The 19,646-nt window shown below is 41.5% G+C and overlaps 1 protein-coding gene across 1 annotated transcript in view; it reads right to left on the reverse strand.

The window, feature by feature from the left end:
• The window catches only part of LRRC8C (leucine rich repeat containing 8 VRAC subunit C), an 84,050-nt gene that overhangs the window by 18,021 nt on the left and 46,383 nt on the right, over positions 1-19,646 (reverse strand). Inside the window, exon 3 of the mRNA XM_081087771.1 lies at positions 12,242-12,383. Within this exon, the coding sequence (XP_080943897.1) occupies positions 12,242-12,379 (138 nt within the window). The 5' untranslated portion in view covers positions 12,380-12,383. The remainder of the gene's footprint in view (positions 1-12,241; positions 12,384-19,646) is intronic.

The following is a 19,646-nucleotide window of genomic DNA, read 5'->3' on the forward strand; positions in this document are numbered from 1 at the left end:
CCCCGGGTACAAAGTCAAGCACTAACACTGTTACAGACCTTTTTCACCGCTCATCATGGAGTTTACTGCAGGAGGCTGGCAATATGCTTCACACAGCATCCGTATGAAAGGGCAGTCATCGGGTAAGGGCAACCTGCTTCTCATCATGGCAGTCGGCTAAAATTTTATTATGAAACAACTACATATGGCCAAAACATAACAAATTCTCAGTTCTGTAAAATACAGGGTAGGGCGAAAGTAGGTTTATAGTTGTGAGTACACGAAACAGAGTTTATCCTTGTATTATTATTTATAAATTATTGTATTATTTGCCATGTGAACTGTAAACCTACTTTTGCCTCACCCAGGATACTCCCATAGGTCTCACTGAGAACACTATGACTTGGTTATGAGGTGCCTCAACTTCTGTAGCGTTTTAAGTTTCTTTGCCATAACAGCATAATTTCTTTTTTTATACAAATTTTAGCTATGGTTTTCCAACATATAAGGACATATAACCATATATAAATCAGGATTTATCTCTTATTAGCACACTATTACAGTACATTCTCAAAGGGCTTTTCCTCCAAGTTTACTGCACAAACATAAGGCCCTGTCTCATTTCTTTGGCACTGGATTTATGCTAATTATTCTAAGGATGATGATCTGCAGAAGGCTACGGTTAATCAAAGAAAAATCATTTTGCTACTGGCTGCTTTTTAGACTTTTATAATTACCTCACATAAAACTTTCCTCCATCCGTTTACAATGCAGTTTTAAACTGCATTTGCACGGTAATTATTTTTAATCCTCACTCGAGGATATGTTTTTATTGATTTGAGAGAGAGAGGAAGGGGGAAAGAGAAACCTTTATCAATTGTCTCCTGTGCACTCCCGGACCGAGGATTGAACCGGCAACCTTTTTGGTGTATGGCGATGCTCCAACCTAATGAGCCACCCAATAAAGGCAGCATAATTATTTTTATTAAGACGGTTTCTTTGAGATGCTGGAGCAGATTAATTCACTCAACGCATTTGTTGGGTGCATGTTCAGTCTAAGACAAGCAGGCGAATAAAGATGAACCAGACACAAATCCCGCCTTTTTGGCAGCTTAACGTCCTGTAGTGGCAATGATATATGCTCTTAACATTTTCTGCCACACTGTGGCCAATTAACTGTCAACAAAGAGGTAATGCTAATTGCGTTGGCAGTCCCTAGGTCCCAGGTTCCAAACACTGTAGGATTAAGTCTTTTGTCCTGACTTTGACAAGTCATAAAATTGAAAGCTGGAAGCTTAAATCTAAGACACCTGATATTTGTGGAAGCACAAGTGCTCCAAAGCATTAGTGGTGATACTCAGTTTGGGTCAATGATGATGTTAAGCCTAACAAAGTAGACCCAAGCAAAAAACTGAAAGGGGCCTCCCTCCCCCCGCCCCCCCGCCCCCGCCGTGTTCCTTCTGTGCCTGCCACACTGGCCTCTCTTGTTTCCTTTGCCTGGAATGTTCTTCTTCCAGGTACTCACAGACCCCCCCTCTCTCAGGTCCTTTAGTTCTGCTCAAATGTCACCTCTTCCAAGAGAACTTCCTTGACCCCCTATTTAAAGTAGGACCTCTGTCACTCTCTCCCTTACATGGCTTTATTTTTCTCAAAGCACTTATATCTGACATTGTAGTTGGTTATTTTTTTGGCAGGATCTTGCCATTTTTATCATGGCCTAACTGCACTGCCAAAAACTTTATTATATGTAAAGAACAAATGAACATGGTTCTCATGACACATGGATTCTCCTTGCAGCCTCCCCCTCACCAGGGCATTTGGTTTCTGAAAGGGCATCTCCAGTAACAGCCCTTCAGATATCTGCTGTCTGTTCTCATGTTCCCTTCAATCTTCTCAATTTTAGGCTAAGAATACCTTCACCCAGGCCTCTTGTAAGGGTCTTTGGTCTCTCTCTTCTACTGCTCACAATGACTTCAGTTATGGTGTAAAACACTAAAAAATGCACATAGTAATTCAAAGGTCTCAGCCCCCTCTAAGGCCATTAGATGATCACTGTACATTAGCACATGGCAAAAATGTCTCCTCTACACTTCCCACTCCCTCACCCCCTTTATTCCACAGAACAAATTCTGGCGAGCTCCTATATGTGCCTGATACTGTTCTTGGTTCTGGGAATACAGGAGTAAATTCTACTGATAAAGCTTAGCCTTATGGACTTTATATCAATTAGAGGTAATTTGCCAACAAATTTTTGTTTTTGAAACAAAAGGATGAGCTATCTTAAAGCTAATGATTTTCCACAATTATGAAATTTAGAGTTAAATTTCCCTCTTATGAAATACAAAAGAAATATTTGCATAGAGATTTAGAAGTTTACAGTTGAAACGAATAGGATTTAGATGGAGCATCTGACTCAGAGTCTGTAAACAAAACTTGAAGAAATTAGTTTATATAGTCAGGGTGGTGTGTGTGTATGTGTGTGTGTGGGGGGGGGGTGGGTAGGGAGAGGGGGACCTCAAAGGTGGAGGGCTGAATTATCTATGTTACTCAATGCATAGTAAATCAGTTCCTTTCTCCCTCTCCTTTTTTCCTCCCCCCTCCTCGCCCCTTTTCATCCATCCCCTTATGCCATTCTATTCCCCACTACCATAAGTGAGCACTCTTCATATAAATTTTGATATGATTATAAAATTTCTCAAAAAATCAAGTCTGAATTTTGTAAATATTGCTTTTAATTCATAATATAATTTGTGAGGATTGGACATCTTTATAATATCAAGTCTGTGCCATCCAAGGACATACAATATCTTTCCATTTATCCAAATTGTTTTACATGTCATTTATTAGACATTTTAAAAGTTTTCTATGGAGTTCTTATGTATTCTTGGCTAGCTTAATATCTAGATACTCAATCATTTTTATTGTTATTTTGAATGGTATCTTATTTTTTGTTACATATCTCTTAATTGTCATGTATTTTTCTCATTGGGAGTATTTTATTTCATATTTTGAAAAGTGGATACAAAAACACTGAATTTTGTTTTTGTTATATAAAACTGGGTGTTCCACAACAGTAGTCATCCTATATCTAATAATAGACAAACAGGGTAATTGACCGTACCTTTGCTAAGCCTCCCATTGGCTAATCAGTGCGATATGCAAATTAACTGCCAACAAAGATGGCGGTTAATTTGCATATGTAGGCTCCAAGTGGCGGAGCAAAGACTGAGGGTGAGCCAGAGCCGGGAAGACAGAGGACGGAAGGCGGTTCCGGCCGGAGCGAAGGCCTGGGTCCCGGGTGCCAGAGGAAAACCGATGCCGGCAGCCAGGAGAAGGGAAGGCCTACTGCATGAAGAGACTCGTGCAACAGGCCTCTAGTTATAAAATAAATATAAAAATGCAGGCGTTTATAAAGGAAAATAGTAGCACAGGGGAAGAAGGAACAGCACTCTTTATGTTAAAGAGAAGACTCCAGACATAACCTAGAAACTTCCCAGCTTTGCAATAAAAATGTTGTCCCGATGTTGGTCGAATCCTTACCACAGGGCCTTTGCGTGGTGGCTGAGAGGAGTCAGATGTTCTCGGTGAAACGAGAAAGAGAGGACTGTGAGAGGAACTGGGTGAGGGCAGAAGGGGAAGCGTGGATCTGTTTGCCTGACAGGGTCAGGGGGTTGGGGAGCACCACCACGTCCAGGGCCCAGATTTGAAACACAAGATCATCTCGTCCATATCACAGCAAACCCACTTAATAGAGACCTTTAAACACAGGTTTCGGTGATTTACACCCACAGAGCAACTACAGAGAGTACATACAGTGGGGTCTTGACTTACGAGTGTCCCGACTAAAGAGTTTTTTGAGATACCAGCTGTCTCTCCGCCGATTTTTTGCATTGAGTTGATAGAGTAATTTGAGCTAACGAGCTCCTTAACGAGCTTGGTCTCAGAACAAATTAAACTCGTAAGTCAAGGCCCCACTGTATATGGTAAATCTCACTTGCTTCTTATAGGAAAAACCCAGTGCTCTGTCAGTAATTTGTTGAGGGGAAAGATGTATCATTAATCAATAGGCAACATGATCATAACCATCCATAACAGTGAGATCAAGGGAAATGCCCCTCATCCACTGATTGGCATTGGGTGGCATCAGAAGATCTAAAAAAGGCATTTAGATTCATGCCCTGTGTTAAACCCAAGAGGGTGAGGTGAAAGGCACTCGTATATTATTCTTGTGGCCAGGCATGCACTGCACATTAAATTGTCAAGGTGACAGATGACAAGAGGTAAAGTTCTAGGGCGAATGAAAAGTATCAGTTTGAATAAACCACCATGACAAGACTTCCTAACTAAGGCATATTTTTGTTTCTAGATGTAACAGGGATTTGAAACAGTATTTTTCTCTTAAAATATCCACCACTATCCCTACAGATGTGAGAAAGACTGTTCTTTAAAATTATTTTCACCAACAAATGACTTTTGTTTCATATTCTCCAAATACCCAAGTAGAATGGTGGGTGACATATGGTTACATAGATACTCTAAAATAGAGGAGGTCTTCATTATAAGGCTACCCATTAGTGCTATCAGAGATTTCATCTGTGCTCTGAGTTTCACCTTTAACAATAGCCCAATCTAAGTATGAATTTCTGGGCTTCGATCTCTAAATTGAGATTGAACAAAAGAGAAAGATATACTAGAAATCTAGACAGTGTGGGACAGAGGAGGGGGAGGGAGACAGAAGCAAAAGTTCAGGGCACATTATCAAAGTGAGCTCCTCTGAAATCACTCTGGTGTCTCTATTATTTACCAACTATAGTTTCCAGTGAACTGTTTGTGAGCATTTTCTCCTGAAGGCCATTGGCCATGGAGGTGGCACTACTGGCTCCAAGTCAGAGAAGCAGAAGTTAACTTCAGCCAGATTGCTCCTGGTGATTGGGTTAAGTCTGCAGGGACTTTTTGTAGATGGTTTCAAGTCATTGAAATCATTCTCTCCACCTCCCTTCAACACTCCCCCTGCCCCCCCCCGCCACCCCCCCTCCCACACACACACACACAATTCAGAAAGCAGGAAATGTCTTTCCTGTGTAATAGTCACAGAGCAGTGCCCTAGGGTTTCCAGGGGGCTTGTATCTTCCAGTTCCTGTTTCTGGTTTCTAACTGCTAACTCTATATTTGGTAATGGCCTGCCTGTGGGCTGTTTTGGATTTGGTATTAATAAGATAACCTGAGTCACTAAGCAGAGATCTAAAGCAATCTTATTTTTCCAGGAGGCAACGTGTTGACCTTTGAGGATTTGGTCTATTTTATTAAGTGTGTTGAGTTTTTGAATAGTGTTGTTTATAGCACAGCGTTGGGTGTTTACATGATTGGTCCTTGAAGGTGTATGACTATACCGGAATAGGATACTACAAGCACTCGCCTGCTTTACAATGAGTTTATATTTGTTTCTTATGTGGGAAGATGTAATCTAAGCAGTGCTCTTTAGAGTATGTGCTGTTATTCCATGGCAGCCTTGAAAATAGCTACTTGCTCAGAAATGAACAAATACTTGTCAGACGAGTGAGACAAGAGTGTGGATTCTAATTCTTTTACATCAGGGCAAGAAAAAAATCAACACTGTATTGGCAAATAATAACTTCCTCTTTCCCCCAGTATTTTCAAAGCTGTGTATAGTGTTAAATCTTTAGGAACATAATCTTTTAGGAGTAAACAGAGAGAGAATCAACTATTATTTGCCATTGGAACAAGTCATTTAGAACAGTGGTCGCCAACCTTTCGGACCTCATGGACCACCAGTGGCCCGAGGACCACCGGTTGGCGACTGCTGATTTAGAAAACAATCAAAAAGTTATTGGATTACTATTTTATCACCAATCTATGCTCTTCTCACCCTACCTGAGATTTGATTTGTCCTGTTTTCAAACCCCAAGAATTATTTTGTTGTATAAATAAGATCAGAAACAATGATCGCATTTTCATTTTATAAAGGGAAAATCAAATTCGTGCACCGGTGGGGTCCCTCAGCCTGGCCTGCACCCTCTCATAACCCAGGACCCCTTGGGGGATGTCAGACTGCTGGTTTTGGCCTGATCCCCGAGGGATATAGCAGGGCCCGAAGCGGCAGGCGGCCGGGAAGGAGCCCAAGCCTGGCTGCTTCTACAGCGCCCGGGCCCACTGCGCCTGCCCCTGGCTTCTGGCTGGGCTGTGCTCCCACTATGGGAGAGGGTTTACCACCAGGGGCAGCTCCTGCATTGAGCGACTGCCCCCTGTGGTCAGTGCGCATCATAGTGACCAGTTGAGCGGTTGACTGGTCATAATGGTTGCTTAGGCTTTTATATAGATAGATTGTAAAATCACCTTGTAAACAGGAAAAGTATTTGAGCATCAGAGAACCTTTATTTATGAAGTTATCAGTCATAAGTCAATTATCACAGTAGGGCTAAAATAAGAACTTACATTTTCCTAAGGAACATTCATTTGTTATATGGAAACTGGTTGGTTTTACTTCCTTTAGTAATTTGCAACATATTTCATTTTTAAAAATATGTTTATATAGTTTGAAAGTTATTCTTTTTTATAGCAGGTAAATAATTTTTTAAAAAAATCTAAACTGTCAAACAGAAAAGTCACTCTTTTTATAACTTTCTATTTTAAACCCTTAGTCATTTGCATTTGTTTTTATATTTAAAATCCTGTTTTACAAGCCCACAGTTGGCCACACAACCTGTACAACTGTAATAGTTCCATAATACAGTGGGGCCTTGCCTTACGTGTTTAATTCGTTCTGAGACAGAGCTCGTAACTCAAATTACTTGTATGTCAAATCAAAAAGTGAACGAGAGAGACACGTGATGCTGGGCTGATGTTGTGGCATTCACTGTGACGTTTGCTGCGCCAACTAGCGGTGGGGTATCTGAAGCTGGCTCGTAACCCGAATTTTAGCTCGCAACTCAAAGCAAAAAATCAGCCGAGAGACGGTTCGTATCTCGAAAAACTCGTTAGTCAGGACACTCGTAAGTCAAGGCCCCACTGTATTCCATACCAGCGAGCACAGGGGTGAAAGACACATGCTACAAAATCATCCTGAGATCTGAACCCTTGCTGCTTCCCTCTTGGCTCTGGGGCAAGTTATGGAACCTTTTATGCTTCAGAAATATCTTCTACTTCCACAGGTTCATTCTGGGAGCTAAAGCACATATAGGTCCTAGCACACACAGGGTCTTTACCAATGCCACGCAATGAAAGCGCTATTAGCACTCTGGATAGGATGGGATGTGTGAGGAAATGCCCCTAAATGCCATCTGCGCCAATTAATGAGGGCTTTGTGACACAATCACACTACAGGGCTTTGTGACACGATTCCACTGACTTTTTTCTTCCATTCCTCTTTCTAAAATATATATTTAAGCCCGGCTGGCGTGGCTCAGTGGTTGAGCATTTACCTATGAACCAGGAGGTCACGGGTTCAATTCCTGGTCAGGGCACATGCCAGGTTGCAGGCTCGATCCCCAGTGTGGGGTGTGCAGGAGGCAGCCAATCAATGATTATCTCTCATCATTGATGTTTCTCTCTCTCTCTCTCTCTCTCTCTCTCTCTCTCTCTCTCTCTCTCTCTCCCTTTCTCTCTGAAATCAATAAAAATATTAAAAAATAAAAGAAATATGATTTGTAAAATATACATTTAATTTTGTATACTCATTCTTTGAGACTAGGCTCAATTTTTACCTCCTCAAGTCTCTAACTCCCAGTAGCTGAGATGATAGCGTCATATTTAAGGTTCTAAAGGCGCTTATACACCGAATAATGACATTGCTTATGTATTTCTATGCTCTTTAGACTATTAGTAACCTGATGGCAGGGGCTGCACGGTATTTCTCTTTCAGTGTCTATAGCCCCACACAATGCCTGCTATATCACTGGTGCTCAGAGATATGTTGAATAAGATGGTCCACTCCGAATTCTGATGCAACATTCCTTTGGGGCATCTCAGTCTCTTTTCAGAACCCTGACATCTCAGACTATATTTCCTATACACAGTCAACTGCCTCCATTTTCTTTTGAAAGGCTGGAAGGATGAAATAGGCCTATGTGTGATGGGCCCAGGTTGGGTTATGTGCCTGAGGAGTGGGCAAAGAATGTGGGTGGTGGTGGTGGTGGTGCAGAGTAGGGTGCTAAGTGGAGCGAGAAAAGAGCTTCTGTACAGCAGAGACCCACGAAGGGGGCTGGGCCTGGGAGGTGATCCTGACCGTGGGCCAGGAAAGATGCTGAAGTTGTGAAGGAATCCCCTCCTGCAGTCACTGCAGCACACCTCCCAAATGATGTTCATTACAGGTATTTTCATAGGCACATGCTCTCCTCTGTTCATTTTTTCCAAGTTCACTACTAGCTCTTAAAGATTTCCTGTGAGGTTTCTCTTTTCTGCATTTCCTCCTGCCACGGACTATGTACACAGAAAGAACCTCATGCTTGTGGCGGTGCTGGGTGCTGGGTACAATGACAAAGGAAGGCGGATGTGCAGTCTTCCTGCTGCTCTGTGTCACCTCCCTCTGTTTCCCGAACTGGCCATTCCAAATCTTTGCCCTTCTCCTTAAGGATCCTACTCTGCTCGATTCCTTGTTGCCACGTCCTATCTTCCTTACCCTCAATCTCTCAGCATATGTGCCACTTTCTACTCCACAGAAGCCATGAGGCATACATGCCCGTCTCTCTCTGCCTCTTTCCTCCCTCTGCCCCAATAAAATGCACCTATACCCACCATTCCCATGTTGGTGGAAGGTGCGCTCTAGACCAAGTCAAGGATGATCCTCCAGCCTGGTTCCATCACCTCCTTCCTCCTGAGATGATCGCTCCTCACTCCCCTGATCTCCTGTGTCTTGTATCCAACTGCCTATTTAACATTTCTACTTGGGGAGCTAACACATATCTCTAACTTAACATGCTTAAACTTTTTCCAGTTGCTCAGACCTAACCACTGTTAGAGTCATTTTTTATTTCTCGTTTTCTCTCATACCTCACATTCCATCTTTCAACAAATCTTAGTGATTTTCTTTTCAAATATATCCAGAACCACTACTTTAATCCTGGTCCAAGCCATCTGCTTCATGTCTTGCCTGGTTTATTGTGGTGGCCTTCTAAATAATCCCCTGCTTCTGTCCTTGCCGCCGCACTGTACTCTCAGCACCTAGAAGGGTCTTGTTCAAATCTAAGTCACATACTGACTACCCTCTGCTCAGACTCCTCCAAACCTGTCCCATCTCACTTAGGGAAAAGCCAAAACCTTTATAAAGACTCCAAGGCTTCTCCAGACTTCATTCTCCTCCTCCACTCACGCACTCTTCTCTGGCCTCCTGGCTTTTCCTTCAACATGTCAGGGATGCCCCTGCTTCAGGCCTATAACATCACCTGGGGTCTTTCTAGGTTCATCTCCACATTCAGACTTACAAGACTATCACAAACCTCCCTCAGCACCAGAATCACTTAAAAAGGTAGAGGATGGAGTCACAGCTTGCCAGCAAGGTGACATCAGGCTTCCCCCTTTGGGGGATCTTGTCACTGTCTGTATAGGGTCCACGCTGCTGCCCAGGAGCTAGGCTCTTCCTGAGCCTCTCCTTCCTGGATCATCCCAGGTGCAAGGAAAAAACATCCACTGTCGGCAGAGTCTGGATTTACCCTGGCTTGAAAGCCTTATGTTCCAAAGGAGCCCATATCTCTTGTAACCCAATAGATACCTCTTCCACGTGTCAAAGGACATGCCTAGTTACTAATGTCACCACAATCACAGAAGTTCTATGCTATGGCTTCCTACCAGCCCAGATGCCGTTGACCAATCAGCAGTCACTTGCATCATAAACAATGTTGCCTAGTAACACTAACATTCTACCTTTACCAGGTCTCCAGAAACACAGGGTTAGCAAGCTGAGAAAGTAAATGTCAAATTCTCCCACAGAAGGGTCCTGTGTGAACCCTCTGCCTATGTGTTCCTGGCTCTTGCTGTTCCCTCTGCCTGGAAGGCTCCTCCCCGGACATCTGCATGGCCTGCTCCTGCACCTCCTGCAATTCCTTGGTCTAAGCCCCTTCAGGTCAGCCTATTTGAGCTGGGACCTCCTACAGTCCTCGTATGTTTGATTTTTTTTCCCCATTGCCCTTATTACCTTCTAACATATTTACTAATTGATTTTCCTTCTGCTGCTGTTTTTTTCCCATAGAATGTAAGTTCCCTAAGGTTGGGACATTAATTCTTTTATTTTTTTTCCGCCTGTATTGATAATTCTTGGCTCCTAGAACAGTGCCTGGCACACAGTAGGTTCTTCAACAATTATTTGTTTTATTTATAGACGAATTTATGCCTTTCCTCTCTTTCAAACTCTAGGTTTTCATTGCTCTTTTTTTTTTTTTTTTTTGGAGAAAAGGAAAGGGCAACATTTTTTCAGCCAAGTAAAAGGTAGCATGGTGTTAGGGATTAAGAACAGGAAAGTTGGGGCCAAACTGTCTGGGTTTGATAAGGGCTTTGCCACCCACCTTGGGAGGATGCCCCAAACGCTCTGTGCCTGAGCTGTCTCATTTGTAAATGGGGATAATAACAGTACCTCTGTCTTAGGGTTGCCATGAGGATGAATGAGTTTAAATATATGTAACATGTTCAGAATAATGCCTGACACAGAGGAAGTACTACGTGTTAACTAGAGTTAAAATCAGCTTTAAAAAGGCCTTTATTTTTACTCTGCACCACTTCTATTTTTCTCTCTTCCAAACCTCTCTTCCTCTCAGCTGTTTTACCTGAAAGTCACATCTACCCCACAGCCTTTTGTTTTCAATTACAGTTTACATTCAATACTATTTTGTACTGGTTTCAGGTGTACAGTAGAGGGGTTAGGCAATCGTATACTTGACAAAAGTGTTCCCCCTGATATTTCAAGTACCCAACTGGCACTGTACATGGTTATTACAGTATTACTGACAATATTTCCTATGCTGTAATCTACATCCCTGTGACTATTCTGTAACTGCCAAGTTGTACTTCTGTGTGCAAACGGTGAAGGGATTCTGAAGTACCTCGCCCCAGCCTTTACTTTAACTTCCATCCACCCACTGAAACTAAGATTTCTAATGGCCTAGTTGCTACTTTCCTCTCCGTAGTCCATGAACTAGTTGTACTGCCTGCCATCATTAACCACACCTGCCTTTGACTTCTGAGCCCCTCCTCCCGTTTCCACCTGTTCTTACAGCTGCCCCTTCTTAATCTTCTTCAGATGCACCTTTTTTCCCTTCAATCACTCTTTAATGTTATCCCTAACATCATCTCACTGGCCAGTCCCCCTTGAGTGATTCCATTCACGGGCATGGCTTCAACTCTCACACTGATGACACTCACTGAATTTCCTGAAGTTGCCCTGTTCTTTCTCACGTCCATGACTTAGAACTTCCCTTCCTCTTCCTGGCATCCTTTCCACCCTCATCTCCCTCTCCCTAACTTCAGCTGGTTGTCTAAATTGTAATACAACCATCCCCTTTTCTCTTGTTCCCAAGCCAAGCACCCCTCCTCTGCACTCCCTTATTGCTTATGGATATATCCATCATAGTATAACACAACCTTTCCTGATTGCTGGTTTATTCAGTTTTACCCCCCAAATAAACTCTCTCTCTCTCTCTCTCTCTCTCTCTCTCTCTCTCTCTCCATATATATATATATAATTTATACACACACACACACACACATATCCTCAAAGTACAGTGCCTGGCACATAGTAGGCATACAAAAATACCTGGATTCAATATATGAACACACAGCATCTATATAGAATAAATTTTGATTGGGCTACCTTTTAATTAAAAACTAAACAATGGATAAAATTAAGAATGATATCTCATAAAAATGTTCTTCCAGAAAATATCAGGGGTTAGTGAAGAGGTAAAGAAGAGAGTTCCATTTTGGCAATATAAATGGCGCTGTGGCTATACATGTTATATTTTACCATAAAGCCAACTTTGAAAGATAAGGGACTTCCTTTAATGTTAGTGACATCAAATACTATTTGACTCCCCTTACTTCTGTGTGGGCCCAGTGAAACCTTATGAGTACCATGTTTACCTTATTAGGCAAGTCGAGTAAATCAGGGCTTCAGGCTCCCTGCCATGATTATAAGCATCATCCACAAAGACTGAAGAGCAACTAACAGTTACTTGGTGAAAATCACAGAGCCAGCTCTTGTAAGGGTTTCAATGACCATCTTGCTGTGGCTCCATTTGACATGAGTCTAGGCACCTACCTGTAAAGTACAACCAAACACCCCGATCATCAGCATGGCCACGGAGAGGTAATCGGTGAACACATCCCACCACGGCTTCAGCACCCGGAAGGCAGGCTGCTGCTCAGAGAACTGCCGGAACTCTGTCACGGGAATCATGTTTCTGAGAAAGGAGAGATTACTGGTGAACTCATTGATCTGCATGCACAACATACTCCATTGTTAACAACATTCGAGATGCTGCTTCAACCCTCCAGAAATAGTGATCTGAGTTACAATAGTAGTGGTCACGGCACATTGGTGTTGTCATAAGTCATTGACTAAAATAAGGGGCCTCACAGGAAAAAGACAAGTTCCTTCACTCACTACTGTCCAATAAGCTGGCTCCCTTTGGCTCCACATGGACCAGACAGTCCATGGCAGAGCAGTCTCAGAATCCATTATTTCCTGGATTCTCTCTTAAACAGAACAAGAGGGCACCAGAAAAAGCAGAGCCTAGCCTTAGAGATATTTTTGCTATTAATCTTACCATTTTGGGCTGTTGCTTTAAACTATTTTATAAGTGTCATCTCAGCATTGGTTTGTGTTCATTCTCTACTGTGCCCTACATGTAAAGTATTTTGCTTGTTCCTTGGGGAAGGCAAACAACTTTGCCATATGGTCCTTGTCTTGTAAGAGGGAAGATTTTCATTATGGTGGTGGCTGGGGCAGAGGGGGACTGGGGTGATCTTCATTTTGTTGCACCCCCTCCCCTTTTTGGTCCCTGTTCTTTTGACTTGATATCTTTTTCTATTTCCTGTACTTATCACATTTTACTGTGAGCCTCAAACTTATCCTTTATCTCTTCTGAGAAATCAGTTGGTCCTGAAAACACTTACCTCTATCTAATAATAGGCTGCACTGGAGACTCTGGGAAAAGGGGAATCGGCCGCATCCTTTTCTTAGTCTGTATTCCCCTTTTTCAGTGCTCAGTCCCACTGCTTTTATTTTTTTTTAAATTAAATCTTTATTGTTCAGATTATTACATTTGTTCCTCTTTTTTCCCCCCATAACTCCCCTCCTCCCAGTTCCCACCCCACCCTCCGCCCTCATTCACCACCCACTGTCCTCATCCATAGGTGCACGATTTTTGTCCAGTCTCTTCCCGCATCCCCCACACCCCTTTCCTGCCCAAGAATAGTCAGTCCATTCCCTTTCTATGTCCTTGATTCTATTATAATCACCAGTTCATTCTGTTCATCAGATTATTTATTCACTTGATTTTCAGATTCACTTGTTGATAGATGTGTACTTGTTGTTCATAATTTGTATCTTTACCTTTTTCTTCTTCTTCCTCTTCTTAAAGGATACCTTTCAGCATTTCATATAACACTGGTTTGGTGGTGATGAACTCCTTTAGCTTTTCCTTATCTGACCTTCAATTCTGAATGATAGCTTTGCTGGATAAAGTAATCTTGGTTGTAGGTTCTTGCTATTCATCACTTTGAATATTTCTTGCCACTCCCTTCTGGCCTGCAAAGTTTCTGTTGAGAAATCAGCTGATAGTCGTATGGGTATTCCCTTGTAGGTAACTGACTTTCTTTTTCTTGCTGCTTGTAAGATCCTCTCTTTGTCTTTTGTTCTTGGCATTTTAATTATGATGTGTCTTGGTGTGGTCCTCTTTGGATTCCTTTTGTTTGGGGTTCTCTGTGCTTTCTGGACTTGTAAGTCTATTTCTTTCACCAGGTAGGGGAAGTTTTCTGTCATTATTTCTTCAAATAGGTTTTCAATATCTTGCTCTCTCTCATCTTCTGGCACCCCTATAATTTGGATGTTGGTATGCTTGAAGCTGTCCCAGAGGCTCCTTACACTATCTTTGTATTTTTGGATTCTTTTTTCATTTTGCTTTTCCAGTTGGGTGTTTTTTGCTTCTTCGTATTTCAAATCTTTGACTTGATTCTTGCGGTCCCCTGGTCTGCTGTTGGGAGTCTGTATAATATTCTTTATTTTAGTCAGTGTATGCTTAATTTCTAGTTGGTCCTTTTTCACAACCTCGAGGGTCTCACTAGATTTCTTGAGGATCTCACTACATTTATCAGCGGTTTCTAGAAAGTTCTTGAAAAACCTTGAAAGTGTGGTTTTGAACTCTATGTCCAGTAGTTTGCTTTCCTCCATTTCTGTCATTTGTGTCCTATTTGTCTTGGCATTTTTTATGCTTTGCTGTGTCGATAGAATGGCTTTCTGTGCTAAGTGTCCTATAGGGACTGGTGGCTCAGCCTCCCCAATTACCTGAAGTAGACACTCTTGGTTGCACCCCCTTGTGGGCTTTGTGCACAGTCTTGTTGTAGTTAAGCCTTGATTGTTGTAGGTATCACTGGGAAGATTTGACCTCCAGGCCAATTGGCTGTGAGAATCAGCTGTGTCTAAGGTGGGAGAACTTCTGTGCTGAAGACACCCTTCTGGGGCAAGACTTGCTTCAGTGGGGCTTTGGTGCTCACTGAGTCTGCCCCCTGAGTGTGTCCCTTATGGATCTGCAGAGTTATAATTGGATGGTCCCACTCTCACCACTGGGTACACTGGCTCTTGGATCTAAGGAGTTGCTAATCTAGCCTCTGCCTGAGGCTACCCTGCAGAAGCCAGCTGTAAAGCAATGCAAGTTGCCCTGGGGGCCTTGGGCAGCTGCAGTTTGTTTAGTAATTTTCAGATTACAAAGGGCCGGGCCTTTCATATGCAAAGGCCTCCTTGCACTGCTTGGGTGGGGCGGAGCCCCAGGGGATCAACTGGGTGGGCGGAGTGAGCAGTATGGCTGCTCTCAGTCCTGTCCTCAGAGGCCCTGGCAATCGCTGTGTGTGCCTCCGAGAGAAAGCTGCCCTCGAATTCCGACCAATGCCAGACAGTCCCGCTTCTCCCGTATGAGTCTGGGTCCTCAGAGACTCGCCCGGAACTGGAGCTCAGAGTCCTCGACTTTGTCCCGATGAAACAGGCAATCGTGACCTCAGCCGCCAGCCCTCTCTGCATGCACCTCTGCACCTTTGTATTTTACTTACGCACTGCACCTCCTCTGAGTCTCAGTATGCTATTCTCTTTCCTTCTAGTTGTAGAATTTCCACTCAGCCAGCCTTCCTGTGGTTCTGGATGATGTTCATTCCGTCTTTTAGTTGTATTTTGAAGTGGTTGTGTGAGGCAGCAATCTCCGGTGTTTACCTATGCTGCCATCTTGGTTTTCTCCCCCCACTGCTTTTATTAAGATCCAGGACTTAAAACTACTCACCCTGCTACTGTGAGAAGGAATATTCTTTCCTTACCTTATGGCAATGAGAAAGAGTGGCCAAGGAGGACTAAAAGGAAATTTCTCACCATTTTGCCATCGTTGGATCCAATAATCTAGCTCACTGCTACATTTATCCTGGTTATTAAAGAGTCTAATTAAGACAGGGGAAAGGCTACATTTAGTGCTTATTCTCCCAAGCCTTCTGTTTCCTGGATCTCTTTTCCCTAATGTCGAATTAAAGGCTGTACAATAAACAGTGCAAAGAAAAGCCACTGTTCTTTGAATTTACTGGTGGTTATCTTTGGAAACCATTATAATGTTATCCATTCTGTCTTGCTGCTTTATCTGACCTTTTCTTAAGCAGTAATATGTCTTCCTCTTGGATTTGTTTCTTAATATAATGTTGAAAATTCAACTGCTTGGTGCAGCTCTCACCTATGACCTATCTACTTGGCATCTGTGCAGCATTTGATATAACTTCCTTATATTACCAAAACACAACTTTCTTAAGTCCATTTTGTTACTAACACTAGGTTGCAAGCTATTTGAAGGTAGAACCTATGTTACACACATACATTATCAAAACCATGTTGTACGTAAGCCACGCAAGCTAAATAAATGTGCATTCTTAGTGCCATTAAAATTCCAAACTAGCTCAAAGTTTAATTTTTCTGACACTTCATGACCTCTTTTCTCAATGAATCATTGCAATCTCACTGCCCCGAATGTTTTCAAGTCATGGTTGTTCCAGCAGTAGTCACAGACAGACACCAACTCATCTTAATTTCTAAGCTTGCTGCAGAAGCTATCATCTTCTTCTATTTCACATCCCCATCACTCACTGCAACGTCTGCGAACAAGAAGCCCTTAACACTGTCTGTTGAGTAAATAAATGAGTGAATTCAGATGCTTGTTCATGGAGCAACGCTTGTCCAAATCAGATTTGGGGTGGCCTTACTCTGCTGCAGTGACAAGTTCAGTACCTGTGCTCTAGTCCACCTTCTTTGATAGATTTGGTGGTTGTGTCCTTCATGATAGGTTGCTGAACACCTTGGATTTGGGCTTGCTCTTTGAAGTGGGGAGCAATTTCAGGAATAAAATGCACCTATGTAAAGAACTGGTTCTCAAACTTTTTAATCTTGTCCTGGCTGGTGGTTAGAGTGTCGGCTATCACACCAAGGGTCACAGGTTCAATTCCTGGTCAAGGGCATGTACCTGGGTTTCAGGTTCAGTACCCAGCCTGGTTGGGACTTTTGCAGGAGGCAATCAATCAATGATGTTTCTCTCACTTTCCCCCTCCATCCCTCTCTTCCACTCTTTTAAAAATCAATGGAAAAAATATCCTTGGGTGAGAAATAACAAAAACAAAACAAAAAAACCCCAAAACTTTTTATCTCAAGACTCCTTCACATTTTAAAATAGATGGGGTGCTCAAAGAACATTTTTTAAAATGTGGGCTGTGCTTATCAACATTTACCATATTAGAAGTTAAAACCAAGAAATTAAAAAATAAGTATTAACTCATTTAAAATAATAAACCCATTTCATGGTAACATAAAATATGCTATAAAAATAATTATATTCTATAAAACAAAAAATAAGAATGACATTGTTTTATGTTTTTTAATATATATATATATATATATATATATATATATATATATATATAAAAAATTGATTTTTACAGAGAGGAAGGAAGAGAGATAGAGAATCAGAAACACCGATGAGAGAGAAACATTGATCAGCTGCCTCCTGCACACCCCCACTGGGGATGTACCCACAACCAAGGTACATGCCCTTGACCAGAATCAGACCCAAGACCCTTCAGTCTGCAGGCCAATGCTCTATCCACTGAGCCAAACCGGTTAGGGCTTGTTTTACATTTTTGTAAATCTCTTTAACATCTGGCTTAATAGAAGATAACTGGGTCCTCATATCTGCTTCTGCATTCAATCTGTTGAAATATGTTTCTTGATTAAAATTTATGAACCAGATACGTGTTTGGAAAAGGGAGAAGTACCTTCCTAGCCTTTTCATATAATTGTGGATATTAATTTTTGATAACATATTAAACTGACTTGGTTAGCTGCAATATGGAATCTGAAAACTATCAACTTTTCAAACTCCTGGTATTAAAACTCATTCACCTATCTTGCACTTTGAATAGATCTTTTACCTACGCATGATTTTTAACAATATGCATTGGTCATCTGGAGAATATTAGATCGCTGAGTTATGTAGCTCTTCCAAATGATATTAAAATTCATGTTCATGCCCTGGCCGGTTTAATCAGTGGTTGGAATATCTGCCTGTGGACTGAAGGGTTGCAGTTTTGATTCCTGGTTAAGGGAACGTACCCTGGTTGTAGGTTTGATCCCTGTTCCTGGTAGGGGAGCGTGTGAGAGGGAACCAATTGATGTGTCTCTCTCACATTGATGTTTGTCTCTCTTTTCCCTTCCTACATCCCCTCCACTCTCTCTTTAAAAAAAAAAAATCAATGGAAAAAATATCATTGGCTGAGGATTAAAAAAAATCATATTCATTAATATCACCACTACTGTCATCAGAAACGCTTTTAAGTAATGCAAAGCTGTCAAACTCATAGTGGTGAGTACAAGATTTCCAAAATTTTAATCATCATTTGAAAGTCTGAATTTCATTTCTGGCAGCACGTATAACTGATATATCAGTTGTTCTTTTTAAAGTGTCATTTTGTTCATTTTGAAAAAAATGTCTTCCACATACTGAAGTCTGAATAATCATTTGTTTCATTCAAGTAAAAAGGGTGTAATATGATAAAGGAGCTAATTCAACTTTCAACTCAAGTAAGGACTTCCTCTTGAGACACCCATTATACTTATTTTATATGTTCTTTACCCTCACCACAGTGTATTAATACAATATGCAGCCAAGGGTTGAGAGTTATTAAAATCGTAATTTTACTGCTTCAATGAGGACATTACATAAAACTGGCCATTTTTTTAAAGCAGTGTGTGCAAATGAAGAATACAATCTCTATAGTACAGTCTGGTGCCTCTATTTTGATCCATGCTAAGACACCTCACCCACCACCGCTTTTGTACCACCAGTGAAAAAGGCAAAAAACATCTTAGCATTAAAAAATAATTTGGGCCCCGCCTGGGTGGTTCAGTTGGTTAGAACATCATCCCATACACCAAAGAGTTGTGGGTTTGATTCCCAGTCAGGGCACATACCTAGGTTGAGGGGGAAGAACCAATCAATGTTTCTTTCTTACATCAATGTTTCTTTCTCTCCCTTCCTCTCTCTCTAAAAATCAATAAAACATATCCTCAGATGAGAATTAAAAAATAATAATTTTGACCTTGTGGACCCCTTAAAAAGGTTTAGGCTACCAGGGTTCTATGAACCACACTTTGAGAACCACTAAGGTAGAGGCTCATGTTCCTTTATCTATGGCTCTCCTTGAAAAAATCCTGGGTAGTCATTACAGGTGAGGTGCCCCAAGGCTTTGGCTGAATTGTCTTCACAGGCATTATTCTCCTAACATGGAAAATAGACGAAGAATCTAAGAAACTTAAGGGTTATCTACTGCTTCCTAATATTGGCACAGCCTAGTTAAGATGGATTACAAGACTTGTTAGAGAAACAGCTGGTCAAAATGACATAGCCTTTTAGTGTTATCACTCAACTCAATGTACATAACCTCTTGTGTGTGTGTGTGTGTGTGTGTGTGTGTATGTGCACCTTGTATGTACATGCTCATATATGTATGTACATAAATACTACATATAAATGTAGTTAGATGTATAATATACACACAGATGTAAGTACATACAGACTTTATTGTTTTAACATATCACAAGGCTCAAAATCAATATCTAGCACAGCAGTAATCTTTGGAATAAGTTTTAATGCAACAAAAGGGGGGAGTGTTGAATAAAAAACTCCAAAACTGAAAAGAGGATGGTAGACCTTTTGCTTTCTTAACTAAAAACTGTTTAGTATTATTCTTACACAAATTTCAGCACCTCTGAAAGTCATACATTACAGTGACAACCACACTTGATTTCTTTCATTATTATTATAGTTTCCATGTGATTTGTGACCATTTCAAGAACTAACATCTTAAGCTGTAGCAGTCATTTCTGAATAAACTGCTGGGATTAAATAGTTTTTTCCCCCAGAAGCTCAATC

Source organism: Myotis nattereri, assembly GCF_964212035.1.
Source record: "Myotis nattereri genome assembly, chromosome: 3".
Lineage (NCBI taxonomy): Eukaryota > Metazoa > Chordata > Mammalia > Chiroptera > Vespertilionidae > Myotis > Myotis nattereri.